Below are 17470 nucleotides of genomic sequence, written 5' to 3' on the forward strand. Positions count from 1 at the left end.
ATTTCCACCCATTAAAGTGAATGGACACAGAATTCTTGGGCTGGGAATTGCAGATGCAGCAAATCCAGGCCTGAGAGTCTATAATATTGGATGTTGTATTAGATGAAAGACATGGACGAACCAGGTCCAGTCAGCATGAAATTGCAATGGTCAGACTAAGTTAGTTGAATACTTTGAGGAAGCCCACACAGCATCACTAAAAGGAATTCAATGGATGTTGTTTAGATGGATTTTCAGAAGGTTTTTGGTAAAGTGCCACATAAGAGACTTGTTACAGAAATTAATGAACATGGTACTTAAAGGAAATATAGCTGCATGGATAGCTAGGAAATAAAAACATAGGGTAGGTATAAAAGGATAGCTTTTTGGATTGACAGAATATGGATAGTGGCAAAAAATCTAAAGGGATTATAGTTTGAGGGTTAGCAATAGAAGATTAAAGACATTTTTATACAGAGGATTATTAGAACATGGAATACCTCACCATAATTCACTTGTGTTAGAGGATATATTGTTTAAAATTTGGAAAGGTAGAATAGAAGAGAATATGGGGAAAGGACAGGAAAATGGGATTGGTGTAGTCAGCTCCAGTTGAAGGGCTAGGTCCAGCTGAGAATTCCTTTGTGCTGTAAATTCTATGGGCAGAATTTTCTCAACGGCAGGATCCTTAGCAGGTCAGACACCCATTGGACTCTGCAATGGGCTTTGCTGAGGCTCTTTAACTGAGGCATGGCATTAGCATCCCAGCTGGATCTGTCAAGGGAAGGATTTCTAATTAAGGGACCATGGTATGGGTTATAATGGCTTTCCTGCAGCATCCTCAGGAATGGAGAACAGAACTGGGAAGGCTGCCGCACAGGTCTTTCACTACTACCTGATGTCCTGCTGTGTGATCTGATTTGCTGCAGTGAGGTGATTTTTCCCAGGGATGGGAGGAATAGGACAACCTCTCCAATCAAGCAGGCATGGATGGAAGTGACCGAGGAAGTTAGCAGCAAGAATGTGGTCCCTCCAACCGGGAGGCAGTACACCAAGAGGATCCAGGAACTCAGGAGGGTGGGAAAGGTGAGTGGAGTAACACTTCCAGTGCCAAGCCACAAACTCTGACATTCCCAGTGTTCTCTGCACAACACTCCTCAGAACAGCACACCCTGCAGCTGCACTCATTCCTCTCTCTTCAGGCACCTCACATCCCCATCTGAACAGCCAACACTCAAACTCATCCTCATCCTCCTACCCTCTCACACCCATGCCTCAGTCACCCTTAACAAATGTTCTTCTTCCCTCCTATCCACACAAGCCATTTCTAACACTCATAACTCTCTGCTTTCTCTCCTTGCAGAAGAGAGCACACAACCTTCGGGAAAGGCAGAGACCTGGGAGGAAGGGGTGGGGTAGCTCTCCAGTGACAGGCACCTTTCTCTTTGTTGGCCACTGACAATGCATGCCCACCTGGCCCACTGGGAAAGAGGTCTTGTTCCAGGAGGCTGCAGATGTCAGCAGCGATCTGCTGTGAAAGCCCGAGCCTCCTGAGGCACTAGTGCTCACGCATGTCAACAGAACTGATCCTCTGCCTGTAGACCCTGTCTTGGGGGTGTAGCTTTCATGGAGCTGGATCTCAGTGTCCATCCCTGTGTCCTGTGAAGCAGCATGTAGCTGAGGAGAAAGCAGCTGGTGCTGGTGTCGCTCCTGCTTTTGATGTCGGTGTTGCTTCTCCTCTTGCTCTTTGTCAGAGGTACAAGGTAGGCCTGCAGAAGCTGCTCCCATGCCATGGTGAAGGCTGGCAGCAGGGAAGTTTAGCTGAAGGAGAGTGAAGTGCAAGTCAGGTGAAATGACATCCAAGAAGTTGGCAATCAACTGTCAAGCACTAAAAGTACACCTGGCCATGGCTAGAGCTCTTCAGTTTCACTGAAGAATCACTCCCCGCTATGCACTTGCCCGGTTGACTCAGGTGAGTTCCACACAGCTCAGGAAATAGGTCCACTGCCTGTTAAATGCAGAATCCTTCATTAAAACAGAACTTAATTGCCTATTAAAATTTTAAATACCTTACTTGACATCTGCTTGGTGGTTCCCCACTCACATTCAATCCTGTCTGAATGAAACCCGGAAGAGGGCAGGATGATGTCAGGATCTCAACTCAATGTTACTTTTAGGGGATTTAACTCCCTGCATGTACCCAAACCTGCCTCCCCTTGCCTGGGAAAAGTCCCCCCATGATTCTATGATAAAGAAAATACATTAAGGTGCAGGGTCCCCTTATCTTATGCATCATACTGCCAGCAAGTCCCTGATATCCCTGATTCTGAACGAGCCACCATTCTGGTTAATTCCAGGACTGCCTGCATCCCAGTTTTACTGAATTAACATTGATGTTCCAGAAAGCAGTCACCTATCCAGTACATGTGACAAATGAGATTCACTATTGAAGGGTGTCACTGCAATGCCATATTCATAGGGCACTGTAATAACTGACAAGTATACACCTGCAAGAAATCAGAGATGCAAGGAGATGGTATGTTTCAAACAGTTATCTATGCATCTCATATGACTGGCATGGCCTGTTCATTATTTTCTCAAGATTTATTGACAATGAAAGGCTGTGCATGCTCTGGTTGGAAAGTTGAAAAAAATGTCACATTTAAATTTATTTGTCTATAAATGCTGATGCTGCCTTTTTGTGCCTACTCCATCATTTGCAGCTAGAATCCACACACAATTGAACTGACCCTCTCAAACACTGCACAACTACCTTCATGACCTCCTTGTAATTTGTTCGCAAAGTTCAAAATTCCTGTTCAGATATCATTTCTATTCCTTTGGTTGCTATCTTTAATCTGGTTCAATTTGAAACAACTGTTTTAAAGGGAACTTTGTATAAGGTTTGCGTTGTAAGTTTTGAGGAACAAAAATGTGAGAAAGCGATGTCTCAGCAGGAACTTTATGAAATGCTTATTTGGTTGGAGAAAGTAAGCCTGCAAAAGTACTTTCAGACACACCAGGGCAACACGAGGAGATTCACAGATGGAAAGCCTAAGTATAAGGCAGGCACCATAAAATATCTTTACACAGAGGGTGAGCAACAGTTGAAACAGATCACCAGGAACAGTGGATGGGACCAGTACATTGTAATTATTTGAGAGAGCGCTTGGAGCTGGTGTTCTGGAAGGGTGAAATTAATCTGAGCTGAAGTTTTTTCTTCAACCGAATCCTCTTGTGAAGATTTTTTTGTAGTAGCAGAGATGAAGCAATTTTTAGGTTCTATGTAGATGAACATTGGTGACACATTAGTAGCAAAGGGTGCAGTCAGTGGTTTATGTACATCAAGGTTAAATTATCTGAAGTGTGTGAGAAGCCAAGCTATTTCAATAGGAGAGCAGCGGAAGTGTGATTACCTCTTTTGCAAGTATTTTAATCTGTCAGAGATGCTGTTTCTTTTACTTTTTTTTCAGTTTTCCCCTCATCTATTCCTTTCCTTTCTTAGCCTATCTCCATGTACTCTCTTCCAATTGGAATGGTGGATCTAGATTTTCCGATCAGCATTATCTTAATGCCAGTGCTAAATAACTTAGACTTAATGAGTTAACATTGTTGTTAAAATTATGCTAATTGGAAAATCTGGGCTATCAGGTTCTCTGTTGGCATCTGTCATCAAAAGTGTTAAGTGCTGAGCTGATGGGATGCCATCTACTAAGTGCTGTTGGACAACTCCCTATTTCCTTAAGTAAGGCTCTTGGCTGCAAATACATAATTTATCAGTGGCTTTTGCAAGTTCAAAGTTTTCTTCCACAACTACTGGCAGACACTCAGGATCAAATCACAGGACATTTCACAAAAGAATGCATCCAAATATACAAGGCTTTATGAAACTTGCACCGTGTTGGAGTTCTGGGGTTGAGAGTCGGTCAATATGTTCCATATACTTCTTTATAAATAAAAAGGTAGTGACTGTTGGCATAGTGACATGGCAATGTCCCTTAAAAGATTATTAGCAGCAAGGGGGGTTGAGGCGGGGAGGAGCAATGAGCTGGTTTGTCACTAAGTAAAACTTTTAAACATTCAATTGGTCAGTTCCATTCATTGGTCTTCCCATGATCCTGCTCCCTCCATAGCAAAATGTGAAAATCATGAATGAGTATTGATTAAGCTATTGAAGATCATAATATAATACTTGAGCTCAAGGTAGCTGAATAAAAATACAATATTTTAGCAATAAAATTAGCCCAATTGTGTTGGTGGCAAGACAGAAACTATAATTGTCAACACTGCACTTTAGGCTCATGATCATGAATGATATGAATGATCATCCTTGTCCTCAGGGTAAATGTACTTCCAATTTAACTACCTACTACTTAATATTGGGAGGACTGCATTTCAGGATCTAAATTATGGAGTATGAGAAGAAGGCATAAAAGGTTTCTTAAAATGATTTAAAAAATCACTACCACCAATCACAGTGGCATTTCCAAGATGCACAATATGAGCTTTCATCTTTGGTACCAGCCACAACCCTTGACTAATATTCATCAATGAAGATGGCAGGAGATCATAATGCTCTGTCTCACACTGCAGATATTCAGCTATAGAGTCCTAACAATGTAGAAATGAGTACTGAAGTCCCTATCAGGTGTGTATGATACAGGTGACTTTGAACGGTTTATATAATCCATATGCTGGAAAAATAAATACAGTGCCTTTGTTCCAACCAGGCCATCAGGTTACAGACTGGCTATTGGTGTTAAGGGCTATCCACTTCAGACTCGCCTCAGGGACCCAGGCACAGCTGCACAGCACACCTACAACTGCCACCAGAAATGTTATCGGGTAGGCAGCTGGCATGCTCAGGCAATGTATCTGATGTCTTGACCATTTGGGAGGAGCTTTGCAGTACAGCCCTGAACAGTTATCCAGATTTGTGGTTGTCTGCTGCATGTTCCATAAACTTTGCCATCATGAGGGGCTAGCCCACTGGTACCCTGATGCAGAGTTAACCGAGCTTTATTCTGTATCTTATCTGGCTTGGGATTGATTAATACTTCAACTAGAAATGGAAATGCTCCCTTTTTCCCAACACTAGCATCGCACTGATAAACATAAAGTTTGTACATTTGTTTTATTTATATTCCATTCACATTTCTGCAGCTGATAGATGATTTTCATCACATTTTGTAACACGTTCAAACAGCAATTTTGAATAAATGGAACATTATGAAAAGCTATGCTACTGAATGTCACAGTTCATATGGCCATAGTATCCACAACCTATGCACTGATCCCATGTGAAGGAATCTCGCAGACCACCATTGCTGGTGCAAAATCCTGTGCATCTGCCTATTTACAGCTATACCTATTTCAAATTAGGACAAGATTATTTTTACATTGCTTTCAATTATTTTTGTTTTGATGTATTTTGACATCTGTTTCAATATGATAATGTTGGTGTTTAATCTAGTATAATGAACAGCCCTTTCCATCATCACTCACAGGGACCACAGCATTGAACATTCTTGGCTGGATGCAACATTGGATATTCCATTGTTAAGGATGAAAGGTTCAGCCAGTGCCCCCTTTCCAGCAGTGGCTGCTTTGCCCCACAACTGCAACTCCACTTCAATAGGAATTCTTGCCAAATCTGTAACTGGAACTTTTGTGGGTTTTGCCCCTGTAAAACATTAGCCAGGAGAATACTGACTTTGTAAATTGAGGCCATTGTGTTTCGGCAAAACATTATACCAAATAAAAGTTAATGGATTGCTTCAAAATTTGTGGGAAAAGTTTATTTCTGGGATGATTTATAGGGAGCAAACAGTTGGATAAACATTGACCTGGAACAATCAAGTATAAAAATACTTAACTGGAGGAAGACTAACATTCTGACCCAGGTGGACTGGAATCAAAAATTGGTAGACAGAACAGTAATTGCAGAATGGGAAACCTTCAAAGGAGGAGATGGTTTGGGTAGACACATTCCCATGCAGGGGAAAGATTCATAGAATCATAGAAAACTTATAACAGAGAAGGTGACCATCCTGCCCATTGTGCCTATGCTGACTCTTTGAAATAGCAGTCATGCCTAGTCTTACATCCCCACTTCTTGTCCGTAACCCTGTAAATTCCACAACTTCAAGTACCTGTCCAACTCCCTTTTAAATTAATTTATGGAATCAGCTTGCACCACCTTTTCAATAGAGCATTCCAAATTCTGACAAGTCTCAGTGAAAAATAATTCTCCTCTAGATCTTTTGCCAATGAATTTGAATATATGACCTATGGTTATTGACCCATACCCTAGACGGAATAGCTTTTCTCTATCAAATCTATGAAATCCTATCATCGTTTCGAAAACCTCTATTAGATCCCCACTTAACGTCTCTGTTCTAAGGAGAACAGTCCTAACCTTTTCAACCTTTCCTCATAACTGAAGTCCCTCATCCTGGGTAACATCCTGGTGAACCTCCTCTGTACCATTACGAAGGCCTTTACATTTTTGCTCAAGTGTGGTGCCCCGAATTGTCCACAATACTCCCAGCTGAGGTCTAACCAGTGATTTATAAAGTTTGAGCATAATCTCTTTGCTTTTATATTCTATTCCTCTATTTATAAACCCAAGTAGCCCATATACTTTCGTAACCACTTTATCAACTCACTGTACCACCTTTAAGGATTTGTACATACAGGCATCAAGGTCTCTCTGCTCAGCTACACTTTCAAAATTGCGTCATTTATATTATACTGTTTTTCCATATTAGTCCTCCCAAAGTGCATCATTTCACACTGCTCTGCATCGAACTTCAACTGCTATGCTTCTGCTCGTTTCATCATCCTGAAGCCCAGCTGAAACAAGATCTTGTTCCAGGAGGCTGCAAATGACAGCAATGTCCTGCCTTAAAAGCCTGAGATTCCTGTTACTCAGTCATGTCCAGAAATCGGATCCTCTCTCTGTACACCCTTTGTTGGGGGTATCACCTCCTGCAAGCTGGAGCTCTGTGTTCATCCCCTTTGTCCTGTGGAGTGGCAGGTGGCTGAGAAGAGCTCTTACTGGTGTTGCTCCTTCTGCAGCTGTTAATGTTGTTGGTGCTACTCTCAACATGTTCCTCATCGAGGTCCAGGGTAGAGATGCATAAGCTGCTCCCATGCTGCTAAGAAGGCAGACAGCCAAGAGTGCAGATCAAAGTCAAAAAAGCCCAAGGTAGCAGAAATGACTTCCAAAGTGTTGGAAATCACCTCCAAAGCGATGAAAGCACACTCTCAGAAAAAATCCTGTGAGCAAAAGCCTTCAACTTAGGCAAGGAAGCAACTCTCAGTTCAGTAATTTAAGACTTTCCAACCTGTCAATTTCACAGCCTTGTCAATCTCCACTGTGCTCTTACCTTGTTGTCACTGGCGATTTTCAGACAGTCCGGGAAACCTATTTGCTAGCAGTTAAAGCTAGGATTCAGGGTTAAATCTTCAAACAATTGTCACTTTGCATTGATAACTTTCAACCATGCCTGTCCCATGGGGCATTCCCACACACCTCGAAACACGCACTGCCTAAATTCGGAAGTCAGTGGGGTCATGTTGGGTTTCCATTAAGCGGGCAATTTTTCCATCTTTAAACCTCTGCACACACTGACACCCGCCCGCTCCATGCAGGTTAAAATTTCTCCCTACTTTCAAAAGTATTTCATTGGTTGTAAAGCTGGAGGCCATGAAAGGTGCTATACAACAACTTGTATTTATACAGCACCTTTAATGTAATAAAACATCCCAAGGTGCTTCACAAGTATGTTATAAAGCAAAATTTGACATCGAGCCACAAAAGATATTAGGGCAGATGATACAAAAGCTTGGTCAAAGAGGTAGTTTTTAAGGAGTATCTTAAAGAAGGAAAGCAAGTTAGAGAGGCAGAGTGGTTTAGGGAGGAATTTCCAGAGTTTAGGGCCTAGGCAGCTGAAGCAATTAAAATCCGGGATGCTCAAAACGCCAGAATTAGATGAGCACAGATATCTTTGAGGGTTGAGGGCTGGAGGAGATTACAGAGATAGGGAGGGACGAGGCCTTGGAGAGTTGGAAACAAGGATGTGAATTTTAAAAATAAGGATGAGAATTTTCTTTAAAAATCGAGGATTTGCTTGAATGGGAGCCTGTATATGTCTGCGAGCACAGGGGTGATGGGTGTGCAGGACTTCGTGCGAGTAAGGACAGTGGCTGGATGAGTTTTAAATGACCTGCTTCCCATGTGATGATTGGAGGAATTTTCTGAATTGATGCTTGAAACTCAAGGCATTTTCTGAGAATTAATACAAATCAGAGATACAGGGCACTCATGTCCTTACTCAGATTTTACAGATTGCTGTTGGTCTGTTCTAAAGGGTTGCCAAATTCGAACTAAAATTTTTCTTTTGGCCCCGACTATAGATTATGATCGCAATTTCTACATCGACATATACCCAGATATATGAAAATGTTATTCATTTACTGTTTGGTTTTAAATGCAGCATACTCCTAATAGATACAATAAGGTAGATTTTAGTCTTCACTCATTGGATAGTTCATTGGTAGAATGGATCACCCATTATAGAACCCATTCATTTTTCATTCCATTGAACTCAATGCCCATGCAGTGAAGATGAAAATTTACCCCAGAAGGTCAAAATGGTCCAAAACATTGATTAGAACCAAACCTGCATATACCAGCACAGTGTGCACCATTAGCGACTCCACAAGAAGTACTGGAACTTGGTACCAATCTAACCATATTAGCCTATTGCCAAGACATTGCTTATATGATTCTATGATTATGTAGCTGATGACATATAAATGAGCCTACTGCTTTTACTTTTTCAACTAAAGCTGATATGAGTTATAGATATGGTTAATATAGTGATATACCACTTTTCTGACAGAACCTGCACTTCAGGTTATTTAAGTTCTGGACAAGAGAATTACAATTTCAGGCGAATTAGTTCTTATTCTTGTGCATTGTTTTAATGTCGAAAATTTTCATCAATGGGGCCTATTAAGTGGCAGTTACTGAAAATATTAAGACACAGTGACTCGGTGATTCACATAAAACATGCGTGTGACTTTTTTCAGATCTCTGATGGGAAACTGCCTCCTACTTCTTGATTAGCAGAAACCCCTCATCTCTTGGTGATAGTTTCTGAAGAAGTCAATAAGAAGTGAGGTAAAATTTGCCATTCAAGGTGTAACACTGTACCTTTGAAAAGAGGGTGAAGCAGCCCAAACGACTGATGACGCAATAAACTTCTGGTAAGCGAGGGCCTTTACCACTCGGCTGAAATTGAAAGAAAAAAGTTATAAAAATTAAAGATACTCCCTCCACAGTATTAAAAATACTTGCATTATAGTATTAAAGACACTTTCCCTCCAATATTACTCGCCCTACAGTATTGAAGATATCTACTCTGCAGTATTAAAGATACTTGCCCTCCAATATAACTCACCCTACAGTATTGAAGATACTTGCCCTATACTATATATAATTAAAAAGCTTTTAGGTATTAATAAAGCAAAATTTTACATAATCTACAAAAATGTTTTTTACTAATCCAAGATCATCTTGATGCTGATGGGTTGAGACCACTAATATTCATCGTTCTGAAGGTTTCCAATATTTTACTATTATGAAAAAGGACTAGGAGCGAAGATAGGAAAGGGTGTCAAGTTGAATTTTAAAACTTGTAGACCGTTGATGGAAGAGAAGTCTAAGGGAATTAAGAAATCCCACAGTTTTGAGGATCTGCAAAAGCATGAGTTTGAATTAGTGACTGTGCAATGAGTTTTGATTTTAATACCAAGATTTCAGGGAGGGGAAAGAGCATGAAAGATGTTTGGCGTTTAGGAGGGACAGAATGAAAAGTTCAGAGCAGGAATGATTTATACACCTTGTGCTACAGCTAGAGTTAAAAGCCAAATATTTTTATTTGGTTGCCAGGAGGCATATGTTAATGAAAATATTAATAGATCAAGGCTAGTTAGTGAAGTTCACATTTGACTGGAGATGAATCGCTTCCCCTTATTAGGTATTGAATTGCTCCTGAAAGCACTGACTGATTAAATCAATGATGTAAAGTTTTTGCTTAAAATCCACACTATCAAATCCACTGGAATGTCAACACCTTGCCAAGGCCCTTGGACATCCACCAGCCCATAGCTGTCTTTGGTAAATGCCAATAAAAATACTTTGTCCCAGGGAACATCTATATAAATTACAGCAAAACTTAATGAAAAGCTAGGTTTCCTTTTCTAACTCTAATGGATCTTAGATAAAAAGGAAGCTTAGGGCCTGGAACTTTCTCGGAACTGCTCCTGCTCTGCCACTGTAACTACACCAGAATTGCAATGGGACCTCTGCTTATCCTGGTGAATGGGGTTTCTGCCAAACCTCCAGTGAAGTTACTGTGACAGAGCTCTGAGAAACTTCTCTGCCAAGCAATTACAGAACAGGCCAATTAAATGTGCTGATATTTTGTCCAGCTTTAACCATCACACTCTTTCTTTATCTGCCAACACATATACTCCTCTAAGTGAAACAGTCGATGCCATCCAATCACTTCAAGGATGGTTCTTGTTTTGCAATGGTTAGGATTGCTGCTGGATAATATTGTGTTGAATTGTGTCACCTCCCTGATGTCAGACAATCTGACTCCATTGGGTACTGGAACTGAAGACACCAGCCAGACAACTGGTGCAGCTGAATATATTTGTGGCTGCTGCGGATTTGCTTGTGAGCCAGAATTAGGAAACCATGACCACAGCAATCTCAAAGAAACTTCTTAACCACATTGCTTCCGAGGGTTAGCCAACCAAGTTCTTAAAGTTACGTGTGAGATATAGAGAACTGTTGCTTCTCGTAGGCAACAACAGGGCTTGAGACAGTGACAGACTGGAGTCATGAATATTAGAGAAGCAGCTTTTTCTGCTGCTAATGAGCATAATTAACATTTAGAAACAACATTACACATTATAGAACTTTAAAATGCAAGTGGGGATCTTTTATTTTTCTGTGTATAAAGTTCAAGATTAATCCTTTTCCTATACGGCCATCTTACATGCCATCAACATCCTAGGGGCTACCATTGACCAGAAACTGAACTGTAGTAGCCATATAAATACCGTGGCTACAAGAGCAGGTCAGAGGCTAGGAATCCTGCGGCGAATAACTCACCTCCTGACTCCCCAAAGCCTATCCACCATCTACAGGGAACAAGTCAGGAGTGTGATGCAATACTCTCTACTTGCCTGGATGGGTGCAGCTCCAACAACACTCAAGAAGCTTGACACCATTCCAGGACAAAGCAGCCCGCTTGATTGGCACCCCATCCACAACATTCACTCCCTCCACCACCAACGCACAGTGGCAGCAGTGTTTACCATCTACAAGATGCACTGCAACAATGCACCAAGGCTCCTTAGACAGCACCTTCCAAACCTGCGACCTCTACCAACTAGAAGGACAAGGGCAGCAGATGCAAGGGAACACCACCACCTGCAAGTTCCCCTCCAAGCCACACACCATCCTGACTTGGAATTATATCACCGTTCCTTCACTGTCACTGGGTCAAAATCCTGGAACTGTGGGTGTACCTACTCAACATGGACAGCGGTTCAAGAAGGCAGCTCACCACCACCTTCTCAAGGGCAATTAGGGATGGGCAATAAATGCTGGCCTAGCCAGCGACGCCCGCATCCCACGAATGTATTAAAAAAATCTAGAAAATTCACAAAAGCTGACAAACAGCTTCAAAAAAACTAACAACTAACCCTACAATTCAAAAACAGCCAGCAATGAATGTGGGCCCATTACCAAGGCCACTTCAGATAGTTGAATAGGTTAAATTCCTTTTTAATTACATGGGATTTAAGGATTTCTATCAGTGTTTTGGGGATCATATTCTGTAATTTGATGTGTTTTTCTGTGGAAACTGAAAACCAATGACCTTACCTATAACGTGAGAACAAGTAGTTACAGTGAGAGAAAAGAAGAACATAATAGCAGCAGGAGTAGGCTGTATGGCCACTCCAGCCTGCTCTGCTATTCAGAACTCAACTCCACTTTCCCGCCCAATCCCCATATTCTTTAATTTCCTTAGACTCCAAAAAAAACCTATCAATCTCAGCCTTAAATACACTCAATAACTGAGCATCCACAGTCCTCTGAGGTAGAGAATTCCAAAGAATCACAACCCTAAGAGTGAAGAAATTTCTCCTCATCTCGGTCCAAAATGTCTGTTCCCTTATCCTGAGACTATGCCCCCTAATTTTAAACTCTCCAGCCAAGGGAAATAGCCTCTCAGCATCTACACTTTCAGAAACTTAAATGTTTCAGTGAGATCATCTGGCATTCTTCTGAACTCCAGAGAATACAGACCTGATAGGACAACCCTCTCATCCCAGGAATCAATTTAGTGGACCTTCATTATACTCCCTCTAAGCTAAGTTACTCCTCCTTATGTATGGAGACAAAAACTATGCACAGTACTCCACGTCTGGTCTCATCAAAGCCCTATATGATTGCAGCTAGACTTCTTCTTGTACTCCAAACCCCATGCAATAAAGATCAACATCCCATTTGCCGTCCCAATTGTTTTATGTACCTCTATATTACCCTTCTGTGTTCTTTGTTCAGGGACACCCAATTCCTCTGAACACCAACATTTACCAGTTCCCCACCATATAAAAAACAATCAGTGTTTCTATTTTTCCTACCAAAGTGAATAACATCAAATTTCCCACATTACACTCCATCTACCACCTTCTTGCCCACTTACTTAACTTATCTATATCCCTTGCAGACTCCCAGGCTGGAATTTTACCGTTAAGAATCGGGTCCCGTTGGGGTTGTGCGGAGGGAAAAATGGCGCGCAAAGACGTCGGGCCGGCTCCCCGGCGTCATTACGCACTGACGCAATTTAACCAGCGTGGGAAGTCAGGCGCGATCGAGATTGCACTCGCCGCCCGACTAACATCAATTGAGAAGTACTTAAGGTAATTCAGAATCCAATTGACAGAGATTTTACGCTACGTATCTGATTTTACGGCCGTTAATCGGGTCGTGGGACGTGTCAGGAACCCGGCAGGTTCAAAAGGGCGGCAGGCATGGATTCATGAGGGAGTTGTAAGTAAAAATGAATTTATTGAACTTTATTCATGCTGATATTATTTGTGTGTCCTAACAAGGGTTGTAACTTGCAGGTTGTGCAGAAGGTTTAATCTGAATGTTATGCACTGCTGATAGGGACCCATGTAATATTAGTTATTGCCTGAACGAAGTACCTGAAGTGAGTCAGTCACAAAAGCTGGAAGCTATTACCTGTGGTCAAAGTATTTGTTCTGCTGTTCAACAATGGGAATTGTTCACTCTGGAGATGGATCATCAGATGAGGAGGACAGTGATTCAATGAGTGACAGAAGAACAAATGGTCAGGGGAATGTACAGCAAGCTGCACCAGTGCATCCTCGTGCTGTTGGAGGGACAGTAGTTCGGAGAGTCGCCTGGGAGCGACCAAATGTCGGGAGACGTGCCTACCCAGTAGTAAGGGCATACCGAACACATCTGAACTACCTGCAGCTGTCAGAACGCCAGTGCAGAAGAAGACTGAAGCTGTCATGGGAGACTGTCACATCTCTGAGAGATGCTGGCAGTGGATGTTGCATCAAACTGTCTCGGTGGCCATCCAATGCCAGTCGCTCTAAAGGTTACAACAGCTCTTAACTTCTATGCGTCTGGCTCCTTCCAAGCCTCAGCTGCAGACTTGTGCTGTGTCTCACAATCAGCAGCGCACCATTGCATAAAGGTTGTGACTAATGCATTGTTTCAACTTGCTGACCATTTCATCACATTCAAGATGGACAACACCAGTCAAGCTGAGAGAGCCAGAGGCTTCAGCATTATATCTGGCTTCCCAACGGTACAGGGCGTGATAGACTGTAGTCATGTGGCCCTTAGAGCCCCAGCTGGACAGTCGGGGGCATTCATGAACCGCAAGGGATTCCATTCAATGAACATTCAGCTCGTCGGTGATCATCGGAAGCGAATCATGCAGGTGTGTGCGCGTTACCCTGGTAGTTGTCATGATTCTTTCATTCTCCACAACTCGCAGGTGCCTGCAATTTTCAGTCCTCCACACAGAATGGAGGGATGGATACTTGGCGACAGGGGTTATCCTCTGAAGATGCGGCTCATGACACCAGTGAGGAACCCAAGGGGTGAGGTGGAGGAACGATACAACGGGAGCCATGCGGCCACCAGAGTGACAATCGAGCAAACTATACGCTTCCTAAAGATGAGAGTTAGGTGTCTTGACCACTCTGGTGGATCACTGCAGTACGCACCGTCGAGGGTTTCAAGAATCATTGTCATCTGCTGTGCCTTGCATAACCTGGCGATTGAACATGGAGATGCCCTAGAGGATGATCAATGTCAGCGTGATGTGTCATCAGATGATGATGACGTTTCTGATGAGGAAGATGGGCATCAGTCTAATGATGATCATGGAGAAGAAGCTGAATGTAACTTGGCTCTAACTGCTAGAGAAACAAAGGAATCTCTAATAGGAACACGTTTCAGTTGAAATGATGTAAATCTTCACACATTTCAATCTGCTTTATGACATTAATCATTGTGAGGATCTGACAGTGCAAATCTCTAACCTTTAGGGGGTGAAACAAAGTGAATAACCAATCAATCACATCATTAGGGACGCGACCCAAGTGTGTGGCCTCACATTTGAGACAACTTAAATTGACCAACTATGTAATATCTGACTTCAGGAATGACATGTCCAATAGTAAAATCTCCAATTTAATCAAACACTATTATTTTGCAAATCAAATAAATGTACTTCAAGTCACCCAGTGCACCAGTAGTGAAATTAAAGTGTTTTCTTAATCCGTTTACGTGTGCTCATTCGTGTGCATGATCCCTCGCCACCAGACTTATCAGAGGCAGGTGGCTGATCTTGTTGCCGCCCTACTTTTGATGACTTGGGCGGACGTCCTCCACATGCTCGCAGCCGTGTGCCCTCTTTTCCTGAATAAACAAAGATACTTACTTTATACATAGTCAATGGCATATGACGCTGTCACCCAAAGGGTTGGTGTTGCATTTACTGCTGTGACAGTGTTGGGAGCAACTTTAACATCACAGCATCATCGTTCATCTCAGACTTGCCCATCATGCGACCCATTTCAAGGCAGCAGCCAGACATTGATCATACAGGGCTTCCACATTGCATCATGGGTACACAAAAAACCTCCCTTGGCACATAACCGGTTAGATGAATGAGGAATGCCCCTTACCCGGGCAGAGCGAAGCAGGTCATTGAGGCGCTTGCAGCACTGCATCCATGTATGCCTCACAACGCCTCGGCTGCTGACCTCCTCTGCAACCTCCAGCCAGGCCCGCTTGGTCACTTCGGAGGGTCTGCTTCTCTCAGCTGAGCTGAACAGAATGTCTCTCCTCTCCTCAACGGCCTGGAGGAGGACCTGCAGTGAATCGTCAGACAATCGGGGGTGGGGCAATGCGATTGCTTCTGCCCTCCATCACCTCTAACAGCAATATTGTTGTCTCCCAGTCTTTCTGTGTTTCAAGATATGGAGCCTTTGAAATCTCCAGACCTTATGACAGTTGTATCTTCCTTTACATCAAAGGGGGAACTCACTGCTCTGTTTAAAAGCAGTAATCCTTTATGTAGGGCTTACAATCAGCCTTCTGTGTATGTGGCCCCGCCCCCAATGATGCTGAAGTTTGCGCCCGCGCGCGCCATTTCTTTTCGGAGTTACGCCACGGGCACGCTGATTAGGTGATCAGCGCGTGATGCCGGCGGCTAGGCGACGCGGAGCGGGATCGGGGGCCTGATCCGCTTCCGGCGGATTGGCCCCGGGGCCACAGGTAAGCGAAAAATTCCGGCCTTAGTGTCTTCCTTACAACTTAATTTCCCACCTAGCTTTGTAGCATCTGCAAACTTGGATGCATATTTTCAGCCCCTTCATCCAAGTCATTAATATAGATTGGAAATAGCTGAGGCCCCAGCACTAATCCTAGTGGCATCCCACTAGTAACAGCCTGCCAACTTGAAAATTACACATTTATTCCTACTCTGTTTACTGTCCTTTAACCAATCATTTATCCATGCTAATATATTAAACCCAACCCCATTACTTTGTGCAACAACATTCCGTATGCCACCTTATGGAATGCCTTTTGAAAATCCAAATATACTACTTGCACTGGTTTCCCTTTATCTACCCTGCAAATTGCATCCTCAAAAACTCTAATAGATTTGTCAAGAGCAGATTTCCCTTTCATAAAACCGTGTTGACTCTGTCCAATCAGTTGATTTTCTAAATTCCCCGTTACCCCTTCCACAATAATGGATTTCAGCACTTTCCTGACAAGTGATGTCAGTTTAACTGGCCTCTAGTTCCCTGTTTACTCTCTCCCTCCTTTATTGAATAGTGGTGTTAAATTTACTAACTGACCTGATGTTCTGTCACAGACCTGAAACGTCAAGTCTGTTTTTCTCTCCACAGATGCTGCCAGACCTGCTGAGTATTTCCAGCATTTTCAGTTTTTATTTTGGATCTAGTGGATTTATTGGCTTTCAGACCCATTAATTGTTCCAGCACTTTTTCTCTATTAATATTAATTAATTTAAGTTCCTTACTCTCATTAGACCCTTGGTTTCAACTATTTCTGGTATGTTTTCGTTTTTTCTGCTCTGAATTTCTACTTCTTCATCAGTTCTGATGAAAGATCATTGGCCTGAAACATTGGCTCTGTTTTTCTCTCTCTACAGATGCTGCCTGACCTGCTGCGTATATCCAGTATTTTCTATTTTTATTTCAGATTTCCAGCATTTGCAGTATTGTGCTTTTGCCTCAGGCTTACTACTTTTATTTTAACACTATCCCTAATCTCTTTACTTAGCCACAGTGGATCTCTTTTTCCCAAGGCATTTTTATTTCTCAATGGAATGTAGATTCATTGAGAATTATGAAATATTTCTTTAAATGTTTGCCATTGCTCATTTACCATCATACCTTTTTAATCCAACTTTCCAATCTACTTCAACCAACTCACCCCTCATACCTATGCAATTGGTTTTATATAAGTTTAATACTCTAGTTTCAGATATAGATATTTCTGAAGAAATAAGAGCACTGAAGGAACAAAATTTATTTCCTAGGAGGGGGCAGGGCACGTCAATGGGAAATGATTTCTGATACACTTTTGGTAGGTTTTTCAGCATTTTGGTGTGTTATGCAATTCTGCCTTCTAAGCCAAATATGGTGAATACAGCATATAAGAACCCCACGCCCAGGTCAATTCACCACTGTCACAACACTCTCCGAAAAAGGAGCTGTGTTATTCTTTCAGAAATGCCAAGAACAGACCACTGAGGCTGTCCCTTATGAACTGATCCAATATACCACTGATGAAAACATCAAATAGGATGAGTGA

At 42.3% G+C, this 17470-nt stretch overlaps 1 protein-coding gene across 5 annotated transcripts in view; it reads right to left on the minus strand.

Annotated features, from left to right (window-relative positions):
- LOC137377078 (DENN domain-containing protein 2B-like) overlaps positions 1-17470 on the minus strand; it is a 565382-nt gene that overhangs the window by 88351 nt on the left and 459561 nt on the right. For all 5 annotated transcript variants that reach the window (XM_068046345.1, XM_068046347.1, XM_068046343.1 and 2 more), the window contains one exon: positions 9203-9280. In XM_068046345.1, the coding sequence (XP_067902446.1) occupies positions 9203-9280 (78 nt within the window). The remainder of the gene's footprint in view (positions 1-9202; positions 9281-17470) is intronic.

The sequence above is a fragment of the Heterodontus francisci genome, chromosome 14 (genome assembly GCF_036365525.1).
Source record: "Heterodontus francisci isolate sHetFra1 chromosome 14, sHetFra1.hap1, whole genome shotgun sequence".
Taxonomy (NCBI): domain Eukaryota; kingdom Metazoa; phylum Chordata; class Chondrichthyes; order Heterodontiformes; family Heterodontidae; genus Heterodontus; species Heterodontus francisci.